The following is a 20,273-nucleotide window of genomic DNA, read 5'->3' on the forward strand; positions in this document are numbered from 1 at the left end:
ACTATGTTACAGTTTAATCTCAACTGGGGGAATTCCTAGTTCCTCCTCCAAGCAGTTCCCTTTGTATTTTTATGGGAACCAAGGGCCGGGCAGCCAGTCAGCTGTTTCTCTATTCTCAGAACTGCTTTGTATATTTGTATTGATTCAGAGGCACCCTCCCACCCCTTCCCTTCATACTTGGAAGTGATTGCTTGGCTCAACTTGAAGAAAGACAGACACAGAAACAGAAATGTCACAGAGGGTATGTAGAGAGCTCGTCATACATTAATGCTAGTATGTATCAGAAAGCCTTGCAATAATTAAAGTCAAACTGAAGACAGAACATAGTTTTCTTTGGATGAAAGTAGGCTTTTTTCTTTCGACAGGGATCTATTGTACAACATGGTAACAGTGCTAATGTCAACAGGGACCGGGGACCAGTGTAACTTTAACGTCAGTGAGAAATGTAAAGGGGTAAGTTAGTGATTCTCTCTATTGTATTATTATGGTAATGCTGCTCAAGATTGTTTTACTAGTCTCCCTAACAGTTGCTTGTGACTGATCTCTATCTAATTTTATTCAGTGAAATAAAACCTTAGTAAAGTGGATCGTTTTGATAATTTATTGTGGTTTATCCCCATACTTGTACTGCTTGAGAGAGAGAGAGAGAGAGAGAGAGAGAGAGAAAGAGAGAGAGAGAGAGAGAGAGAGAGAGAGAGAGAGAAAGAGAGAGAGAGAGAGAGAGAAAAAAAACCAGCTGTGACTTAAATCAGACTCAACAAGACAAAGATCAATAATTCACTTTACACTTGTCCGCTACATACATATTGTGACAGGCTATAGCTTACCTAAAGTATGTGTGTCATGTCTTATTCCATGAAGGGTCTACGCACTCAAATGCCCACCCTGGGCCTCATGTGACTCACACAAACTGTCTGATCGCACACGTCTGTATGCCGTGACTCAGAGAGTGGCCTAGAGATAACCCTGACTCATTCTTTCTCATGTGAGTTTGTTTTCTCTGCAAATCTATCGTGAAATACCGTGGCCACTCTTTTTCCAGTTAATGGACATTTCACTGTCATTTCAGCTGGGGATTTTGGAGGGTTGTGAACCAGCCCTAGCACTGTACTTTCAATGGGCTCTCACAGGGCATAAGCACCTAGATGTGCTGTCAAAGATTAGAGGTATGTATGGTTTTAAATGTCAATAACAGTGCTATTTCATTTCATATTAAGATGTCTACCAAATAAAACAACAATTAATTATGAAAACATTTGTTTCTGGCCTTTCTGGTGTGCTACTTTCTGGTCTACTAATACAATGTAATTGTGAAAACCAACAAGTCTATCTGATGCTGCAAATGAGCGTTTGGCCATGAGAACTGAATTCCATAGATGGTAGTTGCTCAGATAGACATCTATGGATTCAGTTCTTCTTGCCTGGCAGCTACAATCAGCAACCCATCACCTATCAAGGACAACAGAGACAAGGAAAGAAGAACTTTGTTTATTTGACGTTGGTAAGATATTGCAAAAATGTCTGGCCCCCTTAGCAGATACATGTGAATTATAATAAAGTTGCTTCATTCTTATTGTCAGCACACTTGTCCCATTATTGTGCAGATATTTGAATCTACAGAAAAGAAAGAAAGAAGAAAAAACATAACAAGCACACAAACACAATTTCAAGATAACTTTACTCTAGGTGGCACTACAACCCTTGTCATAGCCAGAGATGGGCAGTATTTCTGTTACATGTATTTGAAATACACATTTTAATTACTTCTGAGTATTTTGTCATTTGAATTACACTGGGCTGAACTACACTCCAATGTATTTATTGTTTTGCATTTTCAAAATACTGTGATAAAATTTTCAAAATATAAACTACTTTTCTATACCATTTTTTTTTTATAGCGGTTCAAATTTTGTGGCCCCCCTTTTACCCTGCATTGGTATCATAAGTTTGATAGCACTATGGTGTGATAAGAGCATCAGCTAAATTAACTAAATATAAATGTAGATGTAACATTTTTGATAAATACTTTGTTGAGGGAAAATGTAGTTGATACGATTGTGATATGTTGTTGTCTCACTTAGCTATCTTAATATGAATTCACATAATTGTAAGTCACTCTGGATGAGAGTGTCTGCTAAATAACTAAAATGTAAATGCAAATGTAAAAATGAACAATTACAAAGCATGCTGAGTGTTATTCTAATAATCTCCTCCCACAAACAAGGCCAATAATAATACCCAGTGTGCTTTGCAGTTAATTTTGGCATTTTAATTTTTACATTACATTTACATTTTGGTTAATTAGCAGACACTCTTTTCCAGAGTAACTTGCTCAACTAAAGTAGATAAACAACATATCACAGTCAGCAAGTAAAACGTGTCTGTAACCATTACTGATAATATTTTGGCTGTACAGGCTGGCTACTTGCCGCATTTATTTTTGTGTTTAAAAATACAAAGTACATGTATTTTAATAAAAACAATTACAAATGTTAAGTATTTTGAAAAAGTACTTTGTAGTTTATTTTGATACATTGATCTTTCTGGGGTTTCGTATTTGTATTTATAAAATGTTTCCCATCCCTGGTCAGAGCTACTACACACGTCAAGGCTCCAGAAATGAGTAGGGAACATAGCGATTGGGCTTCTTTGAGTGGGAAGGCTGAAAAAACCGACTGCAGACGAATGGTTTTCCAACAGCAAGGCTCAGTGCAACATGGCAGTGTTGCCACTGTTTATAACGTTTGTTTGTAATGTCGAAGTAAACATGTATCCAACCCCCAGATCACACACTCACAAACTGTAAATATATATGTGTGTATCATTTGGGGAGATAGAGGTTAAAATATAATTAATTTGTACATATCCACTGTATACATATGAATCGCGACAAAGTTGCTTCCTATTTCAGTCACATCTTTGGTCCCGTTCGTGTGGGTCTAGCGGCCTCTGCCAAGACCCCAACAACCAGATGATCCGATTTCAGGGAAAATGGAAAGAGAGCCTGTGACGCAAGGCAACAACAAAGACAGTACAGTAGTTTTAGAAACTCTGTGGCGACACTCCATCAGAACTCCTGCTCCTCTACATTTACAGGATTGGTTGAACAGTGCAGAAGAGAACCTCCCCCAACAGTTTTTTTCTCCTTGTCAAGACCAGTATGCAGTTTATTTTACGCATGCTACGTTAGGTTAACGTGGGTCAAACAAAGAAAATCGAATGATTGGTAGACATATAGTGCCTCCCATAATGCAGGTGATGGCTGCAAGTTGCAGCTCGTGAGGAGCAACTGCAGAAATGTTAAATCGACTACAGTCGAAACTTCATGACTTTTGATCAAATGGTTGTTCTAAAGTTCATGCAGTTGACATGTAGGCGCAAGCTGGACAATTTGTATCCCCATAATGCAATACACGTTGAAAGGCTGTGGTCACCGACTTGACAAACGTGATCTACTCCAACGAGCCCAATGATACATACCAGTAGTGGCCAAAATGCCTTATTAGCATAGACAGAGTCATTGAGGGCTTCCACCATTTTAATGTAATCAACTGGTTGGGAATTTCAACTTCATTGGCTGAACCCTCCTGTTGACATGGAGTCATGTCAAAATTGGTCATCGGGATCGGCCAATCGTGGCGCAGTGGTCTAAGACACTGCATCCCAGTGCAAGAGGCGTCACTGCAGTACCTGGTTCGAATCCAGGCTGCATTACATCCGGGCGTGATTAGGAGTCCCATAGGGCGGCGCAATACTCGTCCGGGTTTGGCCGGGGTAGGCTGTCATTGTAAATTAGAATTTGTTCTTAACTGACTTGCCTAGTTAAATAAAGGTTTTAAAAAAAGAAAATCGTGAAGAAAAAAATGGACAACTTCAAAATGGAGATTGCCTGGAGATGCTATCAAACACAATCAAAGATGAGTCCTCTATCTATCTCTATGGTGGGGAAACCCTTCTGAAATCCGATTCGTGATCAGCCCAGTGGGCGAGGCTGATCTAAGGTTGATGTGACGTGTACTAATGTAAACTGTCTTGCTAGCAGCCGCCTGTTGAAAATTGTATTGATTAGCAAGGTTTCCCACTCGTTTCAGAGGCTTCATTCGATGATGATGATGATGGTAAGTACATTGTCTTTGTGGTTAGGCGCCTGTCTAACCACAGCCAGGTCTAGCTACTTAACTCGTTGGTTACTGGTTAGCCTAGCTGTAACCAGCTAACTTAACGTTAACCTGTGGAAGGACTGGACAAATGTCTAATACGGGGCAGCAATCGTATTGTGTAGCTAACTAGTTATACGTGTACAGCTAGCTATATGTGTACAGCTAACTCAATTTAAATAGGTAACGTTACTAACTAGCTACCAATGCCTTGACTGGCTGATAACCACGACCTACTCTTTCTGCCAAGAAGTCTCTACAGGCAGGTGAGAGCTGCCCTGATATCCATTATAACTAAGTTCTACCTTATTTAGAGGTGCACTGAACTATACTGAACTACCTGTTTCCAGAAGATTAGATCAATTAATACGACTGGGATGGGAATGACATTTGAAGATGTGATACAGTACAATGCTCCGAAGTCGTTCCGCTCCACCGCATGGATCTGATGGGATCACACACAGCTGGCACTTGCTGTGCTTGTATTTGTTGAAATTTAGTCTAACCAGAACCCTGTGTGCAGTTTCTATAGTGAGAGCTGAAGAAAATGTAATTGTTTAGAATTTGTTTTTGCAAGTTGACACTGTTTTCTGTAAAATGGCATAGTGGTAGAACAGGGCCATGGCTTGTGTGGTGTCGCCAGAGCCTAGGCTATATATTTTGTTCCATTGGATGCCACATGTGAGACTTGTGCTCTGAAGGGAGGATCATGCTGGATAATTGCGGGGAATAACTGCCTCTAGGCTTCACTTTACAGATGGCAAAACTACAGCAGTAAACCACCAGGCCACTGAAGGAGGATATGGGGGAAAAAATTATTGTTAGGCTTTGCAGGCAATGCTCCACCCAGTTAACAAATGGCAGATGAGCTAATTATTTGCTGAAGTGATTCAACATAACAGAACAATATTGAATTAAGGCAACTTTTCTTTATTGACATTTGACAGAGGACAAAGCAAGGCTACACCTTAGTGTGCCTCAGGCAAAAAGAGGGCCTACCTACAAAACCAACCATAGAACAAATAAGGACCAAAAGCTAGAAGATGAGCGTGAGAGAGATTTGGTGTCTTTTTAAATTGTCTCCCTTTCTGTGTGAAAGAGGCCAGCCAAGGGCTTTTATGAGAATGGTGTAGTTAGTATCCTGAGACAGACCCCATAATCGCAGTGATCAGAGGATAGGATTACACCCTCCCCTGTCATCCAGCTGGGCCAGAGGAGACACAGGAGAAACTAATACTGTCCTAAAGGGCGCCTTATTCTCTATACAGCACACTGCTTTTGACCAGGGCCCATAGTGTAGAGAATAGGGGGCCATTTGGGACACGGTGTAACTGCTCACAATAACTTCACTCTCACCTAATGAATAGAGTAGGGGTTGCCATGGAAATGGCCTGTTCTCCCTCACCTGCTTACACAGCCCTGTGATCCAGTTTATAATGCATTGAATGGCCCTCGGTGTGTGAAATTACCCAGATCTCTGTAATGGAGACTACCCTGTTCAGACATGGCCTATTGTCGTGTGTGTGTAGGCTATGTGTTACTCTTGTTCCTTCATGTCTATTTGCTCAAGCTGGCTCTTCTCCCACTCTGTACGCTAATGCAACCCACCTCATACTTCACACCACAGGAGGTTGGTGGCACCTTAATTGGGGAGGACGGGCTCGTGGTAATGGCTGGAGTGGAATGGTATCAAACAGGTGGTTTCCAGGTGTTAGATGCCATTCCATTCACTCCATTCCAGCCATTATTATGAGCCGTCCTCACGTCAGCAGCCTCCACTGCTTCACACATCCACATTTAGTCTACCCTCCAAATGGTTATTGACACGTTTGCTCTGGCAGGAGCGGGTACGGTGGTGCCCCTAGCCCCAGCTGGTCTGTGGGATGACTCGATGAGCGTGGCATAGCGGCGGGGAACGGAACAGCAGAGTGACTGAGTGATGAGAATGGGTAGGAGGGGCTGCAGGCTAGCTGTCTCCACTGCGGTCCTCTACGGCTCCCTGGCCCTTTTTGTCTCCATCCTGCACAACGTCTTCCTGCTGTACTACGTGGAGACCTTTGTCTCTGTTTACAAGATCGACAAGCTCTCCTTCTGGGTGGGAGAGGTGAGTGACACTTCCTGCTTTCCGTGGGTTATTATAATAGCTGTATTTTGGAAGCTTTCTGCTTTAGACAGTGTGACAATGACTGATACCCTGGCTTTTTTTCTGGGTTAGGGTGTTTAATGCTAGTCTGTTCTACTAACTCCTCCCCCTCTCTCTGCCCACACAGGCAGTGTTTCTGATATGGAACAGCTTGAACGACCCTCTCTTCGGCTGGCTGAGTGACCGCTCCTTCCTCAGCTCCTCACAGTATGACCTCGTTCTCTTTCTTCTCTTTCTCAAATCAATGCTGCCGCTTTCCTCGTTCCCCTCCCCTCTTTTTAAATATATTTGTCTTGCTCTCTCTCCCGCTTTCTCGCTCCCTCCCTATTTTTAACTTTCTCTCACTCTCTATCTTGAAAGCACAGTTGAATGCCACAGTTGGTGAAAAGTGGGAGAAGTTTTTCTTTACCGTTTCACTCCCCTCCATCGTAGGTCTGGCACCCAGATCTCCAGCCCAGAGGTGGTACTAAAGCGGTTGGCGGCCCTCTCCCGGAATGGCCCCCTGTTCGCCATCTCGTTCCTGGCCTTTTGGGTGTCATGGGCACGGCCGGGCATCCAGTTCCTAGTGTGCCTGTGCCTGTACGACGGTTTCCTCACCGTGGTGGACCTCAACCACAACGCCCTGCTGGCCGACCTGGCCGTGTCGGCCAACGACCGCACGCGCCTCAACTTCCACTGCTCGCTGTTCAGCGCCCTGGGCTCGCTCTCCGTCTTCCTGTCCTACAGCGTCTGGGACAAGGGCGACTTCCACTCGTTCCGGCTCTTCTGCGTGACGCTGGCGGCCGTCTCGGCACTGGGCTTCGCCGCCGTGTCGCGCCTGCTGACGAGCCGATTTGAGAAGGAGGCGCGTCTGAGGCAGGACGAGGCGCTGGCACTCAAAGAGTAGGTGACACGATCATTCATGTGTGCACTTGAGAAACACTCGGTTTACATTATTCACTAACAAGCGAGGGGCAACTGAACAACACCCATTGTTTGTGGGTTTGCTTCCAACAACTCACCTTATGGCTTCAAATCGAGCCTTTAATCTTTCTACCCCGTGGTGCCTATGCCAGCCTTGACCATGGATATTGCTTGCTAATGGTATTTTTAAAGAGACTAGTGGAATTGGATTGCGAGTTAATAACATTGCACAGTCTGCACACACTCATACAGTATATCTGGCAGGGAGATGACGGTAACACTTGCTCAGTTTAGACTCAATCCCCTGGGTAGTGTGTGTTACACTGATTGTCCTTTCACTAATCCCTCCCCCCTCCCCCTCCTCTCAGGTTGAGCATTGTCCAGAACCCTCTGACTCAGCAGGAGAAGCCAGTCACTCTAGGAGAGTATCTAAGGCAGCTCTCCAAGCACAGAAACTTTATGTGGTTCGCCTCTATGAACCTGGTCCAGGTGTTTCACTGCCACTTCAACAGCAACTTCTTCCCTCTGTTCCTGGAGCACCTCCTCTCTGACAGCATCTCTGCCTCCACTGGCTCCATTCTGCTGGGTAAGAGACAAGCGTACTACTGCTGGTTATGTTTCATGACCAGGGAAAGGCCTCATTCATAGAATGGGCTTAGTTTCATAGCCTGGTCCCAGATCTATTTGTGCTGTCTTGCCTATTCTACGTTTGGTCTGACAATGACCATAGGAATAGGCAAAACTGCACGAACAGATCTAGGACCAGGCTTTTTGTTTTGGTCTTTTATATTTTTGGAGGATTAGTTCTTAGAATGTGAGGAAACATTTATTATTATTATTATCATTAGTAATTCATGTTATTTGTCTACATACTTATAAACTCAGCAAAAAAATAAATGTCCTCTCATTGTCAACTGCGTTTATTTTCAGCAAACTTAACTTGTAAATATTTGTATGAACATAAGATTCAACAACTGAGACATAAACTGAACAAGTTCCACAGACATGTGACTAACAGAAATTGAATAATGTGTCCCTGAACAAAGAGGGGGGTCAAAAGTAACAGTCAGTATCTGGTGTGGCCACCAGCCGCATTAAGTACTACAGTGCATCTCCTCCTCATGGACTGCGCAATGTTTTCCAGTTCTTGCTGTGAGATGTTACCCCACTCTTCCACCAAGGCACCTGCAAGTTCCCGGACATTTCTGGAGGGAAAGGTCCTAGCGCTCACCCTCCGATCCAACCGGTCCCAGACGTGCTCAATGCGATTGAGATCTGGGCTCTTTGCTGGCCATGGCAGAACACTGACATTCCTGTCTTGCATAAAATCACTCACAGAACGAGCAGTATGGCTGGTGGCATTGTCATACTGGAGGGTCATGTCAGGATAAGCCTGCAGGAAGGGTACCACATGAGGGAGGAGGATGTCTTCCCTGTAACGCACAGCGTTGAGATTTCCTGCAATGACAACAAGCTCAGTCCGATGATGCTGTGACACACCGCCCCAGACCGTGACGGACCTTCCACATCCAAATCGATCCCGCTCCAGAGTACAGGCCTCGGTGTAACGCTCATTCCTTCGACTATAAACGCGAATCTGACCATCACCCCTCGATCAGCTGTCTGTCCTGTCTCCCTCTAGCGCTGTCTTAGGAGTCTCACAGTACGGACATTGCAATTTATTGCCCTGGCCACATCTGCAGTCCTCATGCCTCCTTGCAGCATGCCTAAGGCACGTTCACGCAGATGAGCAGGGACCCTGGGCATCTTTCTTTTGGTGTTTTTCAGAGTCAGTAGAAAGGCCACTTTGGTGTCCTAAGTTTTCATAACTGTGACCTTAAATGCCTACCATCTATAAGCTGTTAGTGTCTTAACAACCGTTCCACAGGTGCATGTTCATGAATTTTTATGGTTCATTGAACAAGCATGGGAAACGGTGTTTTAAACCCTATACAATGAAGATCTGTGAAGTTAATTGGAGTTTTATGAATTCTTAGAAAGACAGGGTCCTGAAAAAGGGACGTTTCTTTTTTTGCTGAGTTTATTTAGTGTCCACTAACAGTTGCTCTCAACTCCTCACAGGGATCTCCTACATAGCGCCCCACCTGAACAACCTGTATTTCCTGACCCTGTGCCAGCGTTACGGGGTGTACACGGTCATCCGCTGGCTGTTCCTGGTCAAGCTAGCCCTCAGTGTGGCCATGCTGCTGGCCGGGGCCGACCAGGTCTACCTGCTGTGCATCTTCATTGCCAGGTACTCACACACACAGTTTAGATATCAAGGTCATGGAAGTTATTTTCATATCAAGGATCCAGTGGGTTTTTCCAATACTTGTTTTGTGTGGCTCTGTTTGCATTGGATCTGGCTGAGTGTTGTCAGCCAAGACGACCAATCCCTTTATCAACATGGGGCTGGCAGTGGCTGGGCGCAGCCTGCCACTTGTCCTCATGGCACAGTGCCATTGTTTTCATAGTGTACTCTGAGAGATAAAGTCGGAGTGGGGGAGAGGCTCTGAGATAAAGTCAGTGGGGCTTTGCTCTATTGGTTTCGGACTTCATATAAATGCCTTGACCCGTATTATTATTATTATTATTATTATTATTATTATTATTATTATTTTTAAACTCCTGCTCAGGTAAATCTGATGCAGAATCCACATCATTGTATATTAGCAGTTGGAAACAGTGACAACACTTCAGTAACGGCTCTGAAATATCCTTCTCCCCCTCCCTCAGTAACCGAGTGTTTACGGAGGGCACCTGCAAGCTGTTGAACCTGGTTATCACGGACTTGGTGGACGAGGACTTTGTGGTGAACCGGCGCCAGCAGGCGGCGTCGGCGCTGCTCTTCGGCATGGTGGCCCTGGTGACCAAGCCTGGCCAGACCTTCGCCCCTCTCATCGGCACCTGGCTGCTGTGTGTCTACACAGGTATACTTTATATGGACAGTGGAGGGCAAAAGTCTGTTTTAATGAAGGCTCCTTGATAATGGAAATGTAGAAATCCGCCACTGTGAATGAACTAGAATCAAACCAATTTCACTAACTTTACTCTAGGTGGATTCCCACGAATTCATGCCTGTTATTTATTCTAATCTGGCGATTTCTTTCCAGGCTACGATATCTTTGAGAGAAACTCCGTACAGGACTCTGCGGCAGCACCCCCTGTCTCGGGCCATGCGAGCTCCACTGTTCCATTGCGTCAGGGCTGTTTCTACTTGCTGGTGTTTGTGCCCATCTCCTGCGCCCTGCTGCAGCTAATGGCCTGGTCCCGCTTCACCCTCCACGGCCGCAGACTGCAGGGCGTCAAGGCCCAGAGGCAGGGAGCCCAGCACAGCCACCTCATGGACATCAAGGCTATCTGATTTGAGGCCAGCTCGTCCGCACCTTCGCTCAACTGCGTAATGCTATACCACCCTCTGCCATTGGGGTCAGCAGAGAGGGATGTAGACTGGGGAACTGATGAAATCTCGCTCTCTAGCCAGGGACAAAAATATTTTGGGGTGTGAAACATGCCTTATTTTGATATTAAGAGGACAAAGACTATATATTTATGTATGAACTGATGACCAAATGATACCGCAGAGCCAATCAAAGAATGAGAAGCTCATGCCCCTCCGGGGTAGGGCAAAGTCTACTCGCTGGATAAACAGGAGGCGTTGCGCCATCATCCTAGGTTGAGGCGTAGTCTGGTATGCATTTCCATCCCCAAAGGAACACACATTGTCACCAACCTTGCTATTATAGTGTGGTTAACCAAAGCGAGAGTCTGCATGGCTAGGTAAATACCCATCTTTCTGATGTGTGTGTGTGTGTGTGTGTGTGTGTGTGTGTGTGGGGAAGTATTAAGTACTGAAAACAAGTGTGTGCGTGCACATGAGCATAACGTCTAAATCCTGATTGGCATAGACGTTGCTCTTGAAATTGCAATGAGGTTTGTGACCATCGCCATGCTATTGTCTTCATGAAGTACTTCTAGTACTAATCTGTATTTTCAAAAGTCTAACAAATGTTTTTCTATTTGTTTTATTGTGACCGGTACTAAAGTAACTGCCATCTCCAATATTCTACTCCGTTGTCTCCTATGTTTTCTCACACATTGTTTTAACCTGATATGTGGAAGCAATTAGGTGACTATTACAAAACAAGGCCCTAAACAACCTCTGTTTACATTTGTACCCCAGAGTCAGGAAAGAAATGCATTTTTTTATAGACCATGAAGAGAATTGAGAAACAGATTTGACTGAAAACGTGAAACTATTGTGTCATGATGACCCGATATATGATAATCGTGGAGAATACATTCTGTACTTTTTTTTTCAAAGTTATTTTTATTACTGCTGCTACATGAGTTGTCTGAGTGTTAAGGAGTCTTTAAATTCCATTATCAATTTATATCTCTAAACAAAAGTATTCTTGTAATTTGTCAAATACTGAAGACACCTTCATGGAAGTGTTTGAGTGACTCAGGAATTACAGTTTCAGCACAATGTGATTTAAGTAACCAGAAGGAAAGCAGAGGTTATATCTTACAAGACAGCCTTACAGCAGAGATGCCTGTATTTGCCAGTTTTGTTACAAAATACTGTACAATGTTTGCCTGGTTGTACAACTGCTCATTGTAGCATCTGCCATTTTCCAACCATCTTTGTGACTTATTAAATTGATCTCACTACTTGAGAGCTTGTGGAATGTGTCTTGTTGCCCCCTTTCATAGATATGTTTTCTGCTCTGTCAGGACAAGTCTAGCAGCCTTGCACCAAACCCAGAAGCTCATGTCTGTCTCTGATCTAACTTCATTTCCTCAACTGGGACAGGTGAAGTGTCTCACCTCAGGCCTCTTCTGGAACACTAATTACAAAATACAGAATGTTACCATGACGCTTTTTTTTTTTTTTTAACCAGGCAAAACATAGGTGCTCTCACTGCACAGCATACACAATGATAATGTGTAAAACAGAAATCCATGAACATGGTTTCTGCAGATATTTTGTTGTCTAGTTATGTGGATATTAATTGTGTATTTTGCTCAGATTAGTAGAGGGATCAATGTAGCATTCTATGCTGACTGCAGGAATGTCCACTAGAGCTGTTGCCAGAGAATGTCATGTTAATTTCTCTACCATAAGCCACATCCAACATCGTTTTATAGAATATGACAGTACATCCAACCAGCATCACAACAGCAGACCATGTGTAACCACGTCAGCCCAGGACCTCTGCATCTAGCTTCTTCACCTGCGGGATCGTCTGAGACCAGCCACCCGGACAGCTGATGAAACTAGGGGTTTTCACAATCGAATAATTTCTGCACAAACTGTCAGAAACGGTCTCAGGGAAGGTCATCTGCGTGATCGTCGTCCTCACCAGGGTCTTGACCTGACTGCAGTTAGGCGGCGTAACCAACTTCAGAGGGCAAATGCACAATTGCATTTTATTGATGGCAATTTGAATGCACAGAGATACCGTGACAAGATCCTGAGGCCCATTTTCGTGCCATTCATTCGCCATCATCACCTCATGTTTCAGCATGATAATGCACAGCCACATCTCGCAAGGATCTGTACACAATGTCAAATGTCCCAGTTCTTCCGTCGCCTGCATACTCACCAGCTATATCACCCACTGAGCATGTTTGGGATGCTCTGGATCGACATGTATGACAGCGTGTTCCAGTTCCCGCCTATATCCAGCAGCTTCGCACAGCCATTGAAGAGGAGTGGGACACATTCCACAATCAACAGCCTGATTTAGTGGATTTGGCTATTTCAGCACACCTGTTGCTGACAGGTGTATAAAATTGAGCACAAAGACATACAATCTCCATAGACAAACATTGTCAGTAGAATGGCACATACTAAAGAGCTCAGTGACTTTCAACGTAGCACCGTCATAGGATGACACTGTTCCACAAGTCAGTTTGTCAAATTTCTGCCCTGCTAGAGCTGCCCCCGTCAACTGTAACTGCTGTTATGGTAGGCCACACAAGCTCACAGAACGGTTCCGCTGACTGCTGAAGCGCGTAGCGTGTACAAATCGTCTGTCCTCGGTTGCAACAATCACTACCGAGTTCAAAACTGCTTCTGGAAGCAACGTTGGCACAAGAACTGTTCGTCAGGAGCTTCATGAAATGCGTTTCCATGGCCGAGCAGCTGCACACAAGCCTAAGATCACAATGCTCAATGCCAAGCATCGGCTGGAGTGGTGTAAAGCTCGCCGCCATTGGACTCTGGAGAAGTGGAAACGCGTTCTCTGGAGTGATGAATCGCTTTCACCATCTGGCAGTACTACGGAAGAATCTGAGTTTGGCAGATGCCACGAGAATGCTACCTGCTTCCTGTGAAGTTTGATGGAGGAGTAATAATGGTCTGGGGCTGTTTTTCATGATTCGGGCTAGGCCCATTAGTTCCAGTGAAGGGAAATCTTAATGCGACAGCATACAATGACGTTCTAGACGATTCTGTGCTTCCAATTTTGTGGCAACAGTTTGGTGAAGGCCCCTTTCCTCTTTCATCATGACAATGCCCCCGTACACAAAGTGAGGTCCATACAGAAATGTTTTGTCGAAATTGGTGTGGAAGAACTTGACTTGCCTGCACAGAGCCCTGAACTCAACCCCAATCGAACACTTTTGGGATGAATTGGAACACCAATTGCGAGCCATGCTTAATTGCCCAACATCAGTGCCGGACCTCACTAACGCTCTTGTGGCTAAATCGAAGCAAGTCGCCACAGCAATGTTCCAACATATAGTGGAAAGCCTTCACAGAAGAGTGGAGACTGTTAAAGCAGCAAAGAGGGGACCAACTCCATATTAATGCCCATGATTTTGGAATGAGATGTTCGACGAGCAGGTGTCCACATACTTTTGGCCATGTAGTGTATCTGTGACCAACAGATGCATATGTGTATTCCCAGTCATATGAAATCCATAGATTAGAACCTAAGGATTTGATTTCAATTGACTGATTTCCTTATATGAATTGTAACTCAGTAAAATCATTGAAATTGTCGCATGATGCGTTTATATTTTTGTTCAGTGTAAATATGTGCTGCACGGAATCATGATCAGACCGGTAGAGAAGTAAATTCCTCCATAATCTCTGTCATTATTAAAAGTTATCATGGTAAACATTCTAAGATCTTGTGGGGATAATTCTACATCGTATTAGATAAAATGACCCAGTTGTTGTTTATTTCATTTGACATTATAATTTTTCTCTTTGGAACTGAAGCTGGGTTTCAATGACGTGGTTGATTTCAGAAGCAGACAGCCTCTAACGCACGGGGAAATCAGCACAAGACTGCAACCTACAGTTAAGCAAGTGCAAATCCAACTGCGCATGCGTTTCTAGTTACCCATGATGCACTTCATGTGGAATAATGTTGTTTTCCACTGTAATATATTAAAACAGGAATATATTTTTACGATCCTAATGTTATGCATTACATAGTCGTGACTGTACACGTTGAACAGGGTACGATATGTGTTTCTGAATCACGAGATAAGTATTACCGCAATAGGAAAAGGGAAGTCATTGAATCCCGCCCCAATGTTCCGTTGGAGTCATCAGTAAACTCTGGTTTCTCTTCAGATCGCATAAATCTTTCGCCTTTTACTAAAGATTTCCGTGGGGAGGAACATTATGAGTATCAACAAATTTTTTGATGCCCTGCTTTACTGCGGGGCTTCCTTCGGATTGTTAAATGTAATCTCAGACGTGTGCAGTTAGATATTAAAATGTAATGTATGAATATCTCTAGGTACACACTATATCAGTAAGCGAAACCTGGTGGACTCGAGGCTAGGTGGTTCATTTACAAGTTAGTTATGTGTTTGATGATGAGCGTATTACTTTCTGCAGCTTTACCTCTCTATTTATTACTAGAATTATTTTCAGTCGATATAACATTTATACTTCATATGGAGTTATTGTACAGTGCATTCGGAAAGTATTCAGACCCCATGACTGTTTCCACATTTTGTTACATTACATTCTTATTTTAAAATGGATTATATATATATTTTTTGCAAATGTATTAAAAATAAAAAATGGAAATATCACATTTACATAAGTGTTCAGACCCTCAAACTCTGTCAGGTTGGATGGGGAGCGTTGCTGCACAGCTATTTTCAGGTCTCTCCAGAGATGTTTGATCGGGTTCAAGTCCGGGCTCTGGCTGGGGAACTCAAGGACATTCAGAGACTTGTTCTAAAGCCACTCCTGCGTTGTCTTGGCTGTGTGCTTAGGGTCGTTGTCCTGTTGGAAGGTGAACCTTCGCTCCAGTCTGAGGTCCTGAGCGCCCCGGAGCAGGTTTTCTTCAAGGATTTCTCTGTACTTTACTCCGTTCATCTTTCCCCCGATCCTGACTAGTTTCCCAGTCCCTGCCACGGAAAAACATGCTGCCACCACCATGCTTCACGGTAGGGATGGTGCCAGGTTTCCTCCAGGTGTGATGCCTGGCATTCCGGCTGAAGAGTTCAATTTTGGTTTCATCAGACCAGAGAATCTTGTTTCTCATGGTCTGAAAGTCCTTCAGGTGCCTTTTGACAAACTCCAAGTGGGCTATCATGTGCCTTTTACTAAGGAGTGGCTTCCATCTGGCCACTCTACCATAAAGGCCTGATTGGTGGAGTGCTGCAGAGATGGTTGTCCTTCTGGAAGGTTCTCCCATCTCCACAGAGGAACTCTGAAGCTCTGTCAGAGTGACCATCAGGTTCTTGGTCACCTCACTGACCAAGGTCCTTCTCCCCTGATTGCTCAGTTTAGCCAGGAGGATTGCTCTAGGTGATTGGTCTTGGTCTTGGTGATTCCAAACTTCTTCCATTTAAGAATGGGTGAAAGGGGGATACCTAGTTAGTTGTCCAGCTGAATGTATTCAACTGAAATGTGTCTTCCGCATTTAACACAACCCCTCTGAATCAGAGAGGTGCGGGGGTCTGCCTTAATCGACATCCACGGCGCCCGGGGAACAGTGGGTTATCTGCCTTGCTCAGGAGCAGAATGATAGATTTTTACCTTGTCAGGTCGGGGATTCAATCCAGCAACCTTCCGGTTACTGGCCCAACGCTCTAACCACTAGGCTACCTGCCCCTGGAGGCCACTGCGTTCTTGGGGACCGTCAATGCTGCAGAAATGTTTTGGTACCCTTCACCAGATCTGTGCCTCAACACAATCCTGTCTCAGAGTGGAAATCTGCAATTGCACATGAGGAGCCACACAGGGGAGAAATCTTTGTGTGCACAATATGTGACGAATGTTTTAGCGACAGAAATACATTAACCAAGCATCTGACAATTCACAACATGGAACACACTAACGACAAACCCATGAGGAGAAAGCCCAAGAGGAAGAAAACATGACCGTTTCCTGTGTGGCAAAAAGGCATCTTAGTTCCCTGATCAGTGATCTATAAATAAAGAGAGGCTGTACTCACAGTACACACACAGGGCTATGTCTTCCTTGACTGTTTCTGGTGTCATCTTCTATCTAGTGCACTTTCTTTACTTGCACATGTTGGAGATACACAAACGTGTCTAAATTTGACTGTTTTTGTACATTACTTTTTGTACATCTCCTACCTGGAAGCAACCTGTCAATGTTTTGCAGATCTGGTAATGTTAATGTTCAATTTGTTTAGATTTAGCCTGTGGTTAAAGTGCATTCTTTATTTCCACATATAAATTGTACATGTAATATAGTAATACAATTCATTGAGAAAAAACTTGGAACATCATTGAGATGACAAATTTGGTTGTTTACTGTCAGAGTGGTTGAACCCGGAGAGATTTCAACTAGTTCCCCACAGCAGGATGGAATGGAAAGGGGAGATATCAGACTGCAGTTCTTGAAGTTGCTTTTTGTCCTGACTTGTTGACTGAATGAGCTCTTGTTTCCCTCTAATCTGTGAGGGCTCTGGGTCTTTCTGGTCCGGACACCTCTACTCGTGAACCACAAGAGGCGCAGGGCGAATATCCACAGCAGCAGACAGAGTGAGTAGCTAGGGGTCTAGACAGATGGAAGGAGAAAGGATTAGACAAACAGATCGGCTAGGCTATTGAAAACCTAAATGCATGATGTATGCTATGTATTTTAGCAAGACATGTATTTGTATTACTATTAGCTAAGCGTTTGAACTGGTCTAGCTGGGTTCTTCACCTGCGGGATCGTCTGAGACCAGCCACCCAGACAGCTGATGAAACTGTGGGTTTTCACAATCGAACCGGCAGAAACGTTCTCAGAGAAGCTCATCTGCATGCTCGTCGTCTTCACCAGGGTCTTGACCTGACTGCAGTTAGGCGGTGCAACCGACTGCCCCTCTTCGATGTTCACTGGAACGCTGAAGAAGTATGCTCTTCTCGGATGAATCCAGGTTTCAACTGAACGGGGAGACGGCGTGTATGGCGTCGTGTGGGTGAGAGATTTGCTGATGTCAACGTTGTGAACAAAGTGCCCCATGGTGGCAGTGGGGTTATGGTATGGGCAGGCATAAGCTACGAACAATGAACACGATTGCATTTTATCAACGGCAATTTTAAATGCACAGAGATACCGTGATGAGATCCTGAGGCCCATTGTCGTGCCATTAATTTTCCACCATCACCTCATGTTTCAGCATGATAGTGCACAGCCACATAACGCAAGGATCTATACACAATAACTGGAAGAAAAAAATGTCCCAGTTCTTCCATGGCCTGCAGAGTCACCAGACATGTCACCCATTGAGCATTCTTGGGATGCTCTGGATTGACGTGTACGACAGCGTGTTCAAGTTCTTAATTAACACTGCCACGGTCAACTGTAAGTGCTATTATTGTGAAGTGGAAACGTCTCAGAGCAAGAACGGCTCAGCCGTGAAGTGGTAGGCCACACAAGCTCACGGAACGGGATCGCCGAGTGCTGAAGAGCATAGCATGTAAAAATCGTCTGGCAGTCCGACGGCCGAATCCGGGTTTGGCGGATGCCAGGAGAACGCTACCTGCCCCAATGCATAGCGCCAACTGTAAAGTTTGATGGAAGAGGAATAATGATCTGGGGCTGTTTTTCATGTTTCAGTGAAGGAAAATCTTAACGCTACAGCATACAATGACATTTTAGACGATTCTGTGCTTCCAGTTTTGTGGCAACAGTTTGGGGAAGGCCCCTTTCCTATTTCATCATGACAATGCCCGTGCACAAAACGAGGTCCATACAGAAATTGTTTGTTGAGATCGGTTTGGAAGAACTTGACTGGCCTGCACAGAGCTCTGATCTCAACCCCATCGAACACCTTTGGGATGAATTGGAACTCCAACTGTGAGCAAGGCCTAATTGCCCAACATCAATGCCGGACCTCACTAACGCTCTTGTCGCTGAATGGAAGCAAATCCCGGCAGAAATGTTCCAACATATAGTGGAAAGCCTTTCCAGAAGAGTGGAGACTGTTAAAGCAGCAAAGAGGGGACCAACTCCATATTAATGCCCATGATTTTGGAATGAGATGTTCGACGAGCAGGTGTCCACATACTTTTGGCCATGTAGTGTATCTGTGACCAACAGATGCATATGTGTATTCCCAGTCATGTGAAATCCATAGATTACAACCTAAGGATTTGATTTCAATTGACTGATTTCCTTATATGAATTGTAACTCAGTAAAAATTTTGAAATTGTTGCATGATGCGTTTATATTTTTGTTCAGTGTAAATATGTGCTGCACGGAATCATGATCAGACAGGTAGAGAAGTAAATTCCTCCATAATCTCTGTCATTATTAAAAGTTATCATGGTAAACATTCTAAGATCTTGTGGGGATAATTCTACATCGTATTAGATAAAATGACCCAGTTGTTGTTTATTTCATTTTACATTATAATTTTTCTCTTTGGAACTGAAGCTGGGTTTCAATGACGTGGTTGATTTCAGAAGCAGACAGCCTCTAACGCACGGGGAAATCAGCACAAGACTGCAACCTACAGTTAAGCAAGTGCAAATCCAACTGCGCATGCGTTTCTAGTTACCCATGATGCACTTCATGTGGAATAATGTTGTTTTCCACTGTAATATATTAAAACAGGAATATATTTTTACGATCCTAATGTTATGCATTACATAGTCGTGACTGTACACATTGAACAGGGCACGAGATTTGTTTCTGGGCAGCGAGATTAGTATTACCGCAATAGGAAAAGGGAAGTCCTTGAATCCCGTCCCAATGTTAGGCTTTATATGTTTGTATGTCGCTTAAATCTTTCGCCTTTAACTAAAGTTTTCCGTGGGGAGGAACAATACAAATATCAATAACTTTTATGACACCTTGCTTTACTGCGGTGCTTAATTTGATTTTCAAATTAAATCGCAGTAGTATTCTGTTGGGTATATTGAATATCTTAATTTAAACAATACACCAGTAAGCATTTGCACACACAGTATATAAACGTATTATATTATATTATTGATTGTATGTTTATTCATTCCATGTGTAACTCTGTGTTGTTGTTTGTGTCGCACTGCGTTGCTCTATCTTGGCCAGGTCGCAGTTGTAAATGAGAACTTGTTTTCAGCTAGCCTACCTGGTTAAATAAAGGTGAAATAAAAATATATAAAAAAAAGCGAAACCAGGTGGACACGAGGTTAGGTGGTGATACCGATCATAAAGTTCTATTCTTATCTTTAAATATGAATGGATCTGAAGTTAAACCGAATCGGAGTTATTGGAAACTCAATAGTAGACTGTTGGAAGATGATAATTTCAAGATGGAAGCCAAAGATATTATACAAGACAATTGGAGGAAAGCCCAACTAAGTATGAAATAAGACAAACAGCCATGAAAAGAGGTAAATAAATTGCTGAACTTAAAAGATTGAGGGAAGATAAACTTGTTAAAGAAATACTTTCTCTAATCTCTATGGAGGACCTTGATGAAGAAGGAAAGGGTCAGTTGTTCTCTTTACAACTAGAAATGGACCGAATGTATGAAGAGAGCGCAAAAGGGGCATTTGTAAGATCAAGGAGGAGATGGTTGGAGGAAGGTGAAAAAAATACAAAATACTTTTACAATTTAGAAAGAAAGAATTCTGAATTTACATC

General features: G+C 43.7%; 1 protein-coding gene, 1 long non-coding RNA gene and 2 other non-coding genes across 5 annotated transcripts; all 4 read left to right on the top strand.

Annotated features, from left to right (window-relative positions):
- The first annotated feature begins 7 nt into the window (after positions 1–7).
- Positions 8–2,496, top strand: LOC115159116 (uncharacterized). 2 transcript variants are annotated; one of them, XR_003868843.1, is made up of 4 exons: positions 8–241; positions 366–453; positions 862–985; positions 1,070–2,496. It is a non-coding gene; the product is annotated as an uncharacterized LOC115159116 (long non-coding RNA). The 2 variants fall into 2 exon arrangements; XR_003868842.1 differs by having other exon boundaries at positions 18–453.
- Positions 2,497–3,859: 1,363 nt separating this feature from the next.
- Positions 3,860–11,882, top strand: mfsd13a (major facilitator superfamily domain containing 13A). Its single transcript, XM_029708559.1, has 8 exons — positions 3,860–4,118; positions 5,999–6,261; positions 6,428–6,507; positions 6,733–7,182; positions 7,572–7,789; positions 9,286–9,457; positions 9,940–10,133; positions 10,317–11,882. Exons 2-8 carry the CDS (start codon positions 6,097–6,099, stop codon positions 10,565–10,567), a joined length of 1,530 nt encoding a protein of 509 aa, XP_029564419.1. The 5' UTR covers positions 3,860–4,118; positions 5,999–6,096; the 3' UTR covers positions 10,568–11,882.
- A 2,895-nt stretch (positions 11,883–14,777) lies between these two features.
- LOC115163546 (U5 spliceosomal RNA) lies at positions 14,778–14,893 on the top strand. The gene has a single exon (XR_003869769.1). It is a non-coding gene; the product is annotated as a U5 spliceosomal RNA (small nuclear RNA).
- Positions 14,894–19,396: 4,503 nt separating this feature from the next.
- LOC115163552 (U5 spliceosomal RNA) lies at positions 19,397–19,516 on the top strand. The gene has a single exon (XR_003869770.1). It is a non-coding gene; the product is annotated as a U5 spliceosomal RNA (small nuclear RNA).
- Positions 19,517–20,273: the final 757 nt, after the last annotated feature.

Source organism: Salmo trutta, chromosome 2 (assembly GCF_901001165.1).
Source record: "Salmo trutta chromosome 2, fSalTru1.1, whole genome shotgun sequence".
Classification (NCBI taxonomy): domain Eukaryota; kingdom Metazoa; phylum Chordata; class Actinopteri; order Salmoniformes; family Salmonidae; genus Salmo; species Salmo trutta.

Bases quoted from the DNA above. Each gene is read 5' to 3' on its own strand.
- mfsd13a (XM_029708559.1), top strand. From the start codon at position 6,097: ATGAGAATGGGTAGGAGGGGCTGCAGGCTAGCTGTCTCCACTGCGGTC. The intron at 6,508-6,732 runs GTATGACCTCGT...CCTCCATCGTAG, and splicing joins TCCTTCCTCAGCTCCTCACA to GTCTGGCACCCAGATCTCCA. The intron at 10,134-10,316 runs GTATACTTTATA...ATTTCTTTCCAG, and splicing joins GCTGCTGTGTGTCTACACAG to GCTACGATATCTTTGAGAGA.